We start from the raw sequence: 6,892 nt of genomic DNA, 5'->3' as shown, positions 1-6,892 counted from the left end.
TGCAAATTGATAAGTGATTTTTTCTTAATTCAAAAGTTAGTTAGTTTTTTTACATGAAAAGTGACTTTTTTAAATTTGAAAGTTAATTAGTTATTTGGAAACCTCCTTTATATATATGTATAATTATATGTAATTATATAAAACGCGTAGTTAGAGTACATTGTGGTAAGTAAAGCTGTGATCAGACTAGGTGGTTGTGACGGTCTTAAGTGTGGATTTATACCGACTTTTTAATGCTTTTTTTTTAATTTAAGTATTAGATAACTGTAGTGTCTAAATCCGAATTTTGCTTTAATGTTATCGAACAAAATCCTGCCAGCTTTGTATCGTTCTTAGACGAGTCTTGTCGGCTGTCTGTCACACGTTTATTGTAAACATTTGTAAATATTTCTCCACAGTTTTCATCAGTTTTTGTTTACTATTTTGGGATTGAGTAATTGCATTTAAGAAAGATAGCTTGACTGTACTTAAAATCTTCAACAGCGAATTTTGTCTGTTTAGATGAGTGTTCTATCATGTATATATTAGTTTCTGCAAAAAAAAATGCGATCAAAATAATTTATAAGTAGATGTATGAAAAAAATACGTAATTAATTTAACAAATCATTTTATAAATTCGCTGTTACCTACAATTTAAATATGATATTTGATCAATAGATGCATTTGTACGAAAGATGGTAACTGCAAGTCTCGTGGTATTAGTTTTGTTTTTATTTTGATTAAAGGAATGCCAGTAAATTTTATAGTTTTAATAATAATGATCTCAGGACAATTCACACAGTGCCATCCAGACCCAAGTTAAGCTAGCTAAAGCTTGTATTATGGGTACTAGACAACTGATACAAATATATAGATTTTTTTTTAAATACACACATATTGTATATAGAAAACACCCAGACCGATACATTTGTATAAATGTTTGTGCCGTGCGAGGAATCGAACCCGAGACCATCGGAAGTAAGGTGTACTAAACCGATAGATACCGATTTAGTACCACGGGATATGCATTTAACTATCATAATCGTCTGCTATAGGAGTAGCATTTTGGTACAAAAAGTTTTTCATATGACTTGTATGTCTTTCCGTATATTATGTACAGTTATAGATTTATTGTCGTTATATTACACAGTCCCAAATGTGAATATAATAATTTGTGGTATATGGTCGTCCACTTAACGTGTGATGGTCAGGCAGACCCGGATCTTCCATTTTTTTTTTGAGGCGGGGCAATAACTTAATTAAAATATATATTTTACATACAATATGTCGATAAGAATTGCTATGAAATTTATATTGTTTTATGTTACTAAGTCATAGTATGAAAAAAGTATGCGCTCTGCGATAAAAAATTTACATTACGTTTCAGTGGTTGTCAAAGGTGCGTTTCATCTGCTAGGTTCGAATTTAGCGTCCCCAGAAATTGCCACCCGGGATATGGGCCCCGTGTTGCCCCCCTCTCGATCCGGGGCTGTGGTCAGGCAGTGATTCTGTATGATGCCACGTCATGCCTCTACTATCTAATAATTCTATCAAACGATATTAAAAATGTAAATAAAACAAGATTAATTTAGTGATAATTTTCTAGATAGGTATAGTATTAAGTTGTATTTGTAATATTTTCTGCAATATCGCGGTGGATTAATTTACATGATGTGTATTACTCTGTAACAATATAAATGTATCGAGCCTCTTTTTTTCAGTGTGCCAGCAAATAATACAGTTTTGATATCGTTTGAGAGTGGTCAAAAGAATTTGTTAGTTAAAATGTAAATTAAGATTTCCATCCTCTATGTGTTATACTGATGCAGGTTGTAAGGAGACGTGCTAGCCAGGTATACTAAAAAGAAGCCTGGTTTTGTAAATAAGAAGAAAATCTTTGAAAATGTACTCTCAACTTAGTACTAAATTTTTTTATGACGATGCAAAAATATAACAGCTGAATTTATTATATGTTTTTAAGTAGGAACTATAAATCAGTTTCAAAGATTTTTCTCTCATAAGCAGTGAACATCATGTAAATGTGATGATATGACGAAATAAATGGAAATTATCATAATAATATATCATTGTTGTTTAACTTTTATTACATAACTGGTTGTCCCCGCAACTTCGTCCTCGTGTTGTAGTGACCTGGATTAAATCAAGAAAAAACATTTCAATGTTTTGTATTGGATTATTCATAATCTAACCCAAAAAAGACAAAAAATAGAATATTGAATAAATGACGTTAGTCCATACAAATTTTCATTTCCCCTTTCAAATCCTTACAACCCTTTTTTCTCATTTAAAAGTAGCCTATGTCCTTTTTCAGGGTCTAAATTATCTGTGTACTAAATTTCATTTTAATCGGTTCAGTAGTTCTAGCGTGAAAGCGAGTTACTTTCGTATTAATAATATTTTTGGTAAGGATGGCTAACAATCTAAAGAATAAATTCTACTGTAATTATTATATTAGAAACATAATGTAGCGCAAGACTTCTCCGTCCCAATCGCGGGCTGCTCCTATAATGGCTTTTTTGTCCGAGTCACTGTTCATAGGCCGCCATCTTGTACAGCACTTGTTGAAAAACCAGAAGTGTTAACAATGTCCAGATAATATAAAAGGATATGCTGTTATGATCTATTTAGAAATTACGTAACACTAAATTTATTATTTTTTAGCCTTCGCAAAGTGATAACGCAACGGTGATATTTTGAAATGTTAAAAATCTTAAAAACTTTCTTCGCTCTCCCTACCGATCAACGTGTAATGTAATTTATGGTTGGCCCCCATTGTCTATAGGTTTTAAATTAAAAACTACAATATTATCTAACGTATTTATTCATCGGAACAATTCACTACTTTGTATGCGTGATAAAACCAAAATGTTTTGGCATTAAACGTTGGAACATGTATATATTCTAAAATTGCACATTCTAATTGACTATACCTACACTAATATATTATAAAACATATATACTTGCTACGACTATATTTATTTATCATTTATATTACTTTCAACGCGGGTAATTTTGAATCGGGAACCGTTTATAACCTTCGTTGTCTATTAATACAATATCAAATGAATTACCTAATTTGAGATATTTTTGTCTATGATAGCACAGTTTACCCGATATTTCAAAATTACCGCAAAATATTTCAATAGACCTTTAAAGAAACTATAGAAATATAGGTAACAATTTTACAATCAAGATCACTTTCATTATAAAATATCACTGTGAAAACAATATACATAGATAAAGTACAAAAGTAACAAAAAAATTCATTTAATTAACTCGTACATAAATTAACAAGAATATATTATATTTTCCATTAAATGGAACATTGATCGAATTTAAACATTTTTGTAATAAATTATAATTTTTTAACAATATTAGGTATTTTAACAATATTAAATTTATTAAAAAAAAATATGCGGGACAAAGAGAAAGACTTACTTTTGATTTAATAATATAGGTACCTATGATATCCGGTTCTCGGACAATTGGATATGCGGCAAGATTATGAACAGGCACCAAAAAAAAAATATGCTAAACTTTGCTTGCTCTAAGAAATCTACAGCAACAAATTTGAGTTCCTTGTTACCAAGAGGTATATGATAATATGTTTACAATCTAGCATTTATATGGACCTATTTTCTATATAATTTATATAATTATTAACAAAATAAATCTTAATAAATTCTTTTTTCGTTAGTATTTTGATAGTGAATACGATTACAGAATTCACATAGTATTATCAAATTGTGCGTGAGTTTCAAATGAACATTGTCATGGTTTAATATAATAAACTTATAAGTATTTATATAACAATATTAGGATTTCATTTATTTGTTAATATAGAACTTTTTTTGTTTTTGGTCGTCATGCTATACTAATTTGATCTTATCCTGTAACAAACTTCTTACAGACTATTTTGACAGTCACGTACTGACATGCAGGTCTTGTCTATGGTAGTACTGTAACGTGCTTCTTACATGCATGTCAGTAGATAAATGCTTAAAATAGTCTATGGTAGTAAATACTTATTTATACCTACCACTAGAAGCAAAGATTAGATTAAAAGTTATAAAAAGATATAGACAAAACGTAGCATGTCGACCTAAAAGCATAAATAAATTTTAATTCAATAGGAAATAACTTTCTATTTATAATAAGTATATCATTATACATCTATAATATCGTAATATTACTATTTTCAAGTCCAATCACGAGTAATTGTGACGTTAAACTTACTTTAAAACAATTTTATATTACAGTCATATGGAAGACATTTGATTTTGTTGTTTCATCGTACTTAATAGCTAAAGTATTATGAAATAAAAATTATAAAATAAAAACTTAACTATAAAAAAATATAAAACAAAATATAAGTAGAAAACGAAGAGCAACTGATAGATATTTTTAATTAACACTAAGTAAATGTCTATACCTGTAAAAGCTGTAGGGCATGTTCATAGGAATCAAGAATATCCATAATAAATATACCCATTAATATTTACATCAAATTATACGAACGGAACCCTATAGATTGCAGAAGATTCCTAGGGTTAATATTTCGATAGGTAAATTGTTAAACTACAAAATTTGTAGATAGCACCCTCTCTACTCATTGATGTATTATGTACTAATATTCCATTAGAGTACACGCTAAGAATATGTTACGTGTATTGCGCAATAGAGTAACGAGCGCTCGACTAAACGAAGGGGAATACTGTGTTGAACAGAATTCATATATTTTAAGGAGATAACTTCGACAGCGAAGGCAAAATGATAGTTTAAAAATTATGTTATTTAGTATTGTGTTACATGTCAACGTTCAGGGGAAATATGCCCAAGTTCTTTGCGAATTTTATAAAAATAGAGCAAGATGTATTACAATTTAATTATTTGAAAAATTGTAGCTGTAATAATTTCAATGTAAAAGCAACTTTAATAGTAGGCAGTACATATTAATTATAAAAATACCCTGTTGTTTTATCGTTGACATTGGTCATCATTGCGTTCGCATCGTTTTGTCTACTATAATTATGATAAATATATAAAAAAATATAAAAAAATAATATTATTATTTATAATTCTATATTGAGCCGTAGCATTCTCTAAACCAAACGCTGAATGACTCTAATTAAGTTTATATTCATATCAACAATTTACTACTGACCTCTATCAATCATTTGGCCTTATTTACAGTCAGCGAGATGTTTATAATTACATTAATGAGCAAATAAAATTATTATCATTCAGTAACATTGCACTCCTGCGGCATCCTTACACATTATGGCATAGTCATACTTTAATGTTAAAACAATTTTATGTTCTACATTTAACAACTAATTGAGCGTTCTCTTATGTATTAACTAGGCAATAAGTGACAAAGCATAACTTGTTAATATAATTATCATTTTTGGTTCAATTTCTACAAAATTAATTAACAAACAGCACCTATATATCACTGTGTTTAAATACATTCGGTTCTGATCTGAAATCTGAGATATGATTAAATAGCGAAATAGACTCATGATTTTGCAGTAGTACCGTCCCAGTGAGACAGACCATGTTACCGTTCATTTGATTGACCATGCTCATTTAGGTATTATGTATTCATATATGACAAAAAATAATACTATTTTTCACATAACAAATTGCAGTTCTGACGCCGCAATTTATTGCTGTTATTATAGGACATAAATGTGTCCTCTAGTATACATAATACCTCTTGACAATCGTGCCTAATGTATTTTTTTAATAAATAGAAAAATATAATAAATTGTCAGTGTTGCTACTCATAAAATATTTATAATTCTGATACAATTAATTCGGAATAGAAATAGAAATATCTCTAATTCTAACACATCTAAATAGTATACAATATAAAAAAATATTTAAACTAATGATGTTTATAATAATAAACAAAGTTTGTCAAAGTCATAAAAATGTAAACAAATCCAATACAATTTATTGTAAACAAATTCAAACTATATGAAATATCAACAATATTTATATTAATGTATTTTATTGCTTAGTTGTAAAAGCGCTTCTTACACAGCAAGCTGAATAATATTTCTCAGTTTCTATTAAATAAAACCTAATTAATAAATATTATTTTATATAATTTAATAATAAAGTCTATTCAGATACAATGTTATTATATCTTATAATATCACTATCTTTTTGAGCCATTTATTTGTTTTTTTAAATGGTTATACACTAATATATTTTAATATTATAATTAATTTTGTGAGTTATAAGTTGGCGGAAATAATTCGTCTAAATAATAATAATAAATTAGACAATTAAATATAATAAATAAATTAAGAAAAGAATAAGATTTATTACGATATATTAGACAATTAAATAGAAATAGATTTAGCTAAGAAACTAGAGTAATTTTCATATATTCTTTGATAACTAACACTAATATAAATAAAAGTGAAATATAGAGATATAAAATAAAATTAACATTTTAATATTTACTTCAAAAGATAACGATATTTTTAAATACAACCGCCAACTTTAACCCAGTAGGTACATATATTAATTGTGTTTAGGTAAATAAATATTAGTTTACTATAAAAATAGGCCATTCTGGGCAAGCGGTCGGGGGAGGGATGGGCAGGGGCGAGCCGGCACCTACAGACACTACTTCCGACATCTGTAAGAAATATATATATGTTTATTTAATTTATTTACATTAGTGTTTAATATTTATTAAAATTTATCATTATGGTTTCCAGGGGGAACCTTGTGGAACCAACGAGACACTATCTATATCTTTATATTAACTTAGAGGATATACTTCGAAATCTCTACAGCTAGATTCAGCTCTATACCTAGATATAAATTTGTATGTAAATATCAATCGAGAAAAAACATATTTTATTATAACAAA

The 6,892-nt window shown here is 28.2% G+C and overlaps 1 protein-coding gene across 1 annotated transcript in view; it reads right to left on the bottom strand.

Moving 5' to 3' along the window:
• Positions 1 to 4,013: 4,013 nt before the first annotated feature.
• The window catches only part of LOC131849815 (RNA-binding protein fusilli-like), a 114,981-nt gene continuing 112,102 nt past the window's right edge, over positions 4,014 to 6,892 (bottom strand). Inside the window, exon 16 of the mRNA XM_059199938.1 lies at positions 4,014 to 6,655. Within this exon, the coding sequence (XP_059055921.1) occupies positions 6,563 to 6,655 (93 nt within the window). The 3' untranslated portion in view covers positions 4,014 to 6,562. The remainder of the gene's footprint in view (positions 6,656 to 6,892) is intronic.

The sequence above is a fragment of the Achroia grisella genome, unplaced genomic scaffold (genome assembly GCF_030625045.1).
Source record: "Achroia grisella isolate CSIRO2021 unplaced genomic scaffold, CSIRO_AGI_Agris_v1 utg660, whole genome shotgun sequence".
Lineage (NCBI taxonomy): Eukaryota > Metazoa > Arthropoda > Insecta > Lepidoptera > Pyralidae > Achroia > Achroia grisella.
The sequence above is the reverse complement of the archived record's forward strand: the minus strand, read 5'-3'. Positions and strand labels throughout refer to the sequence as shown.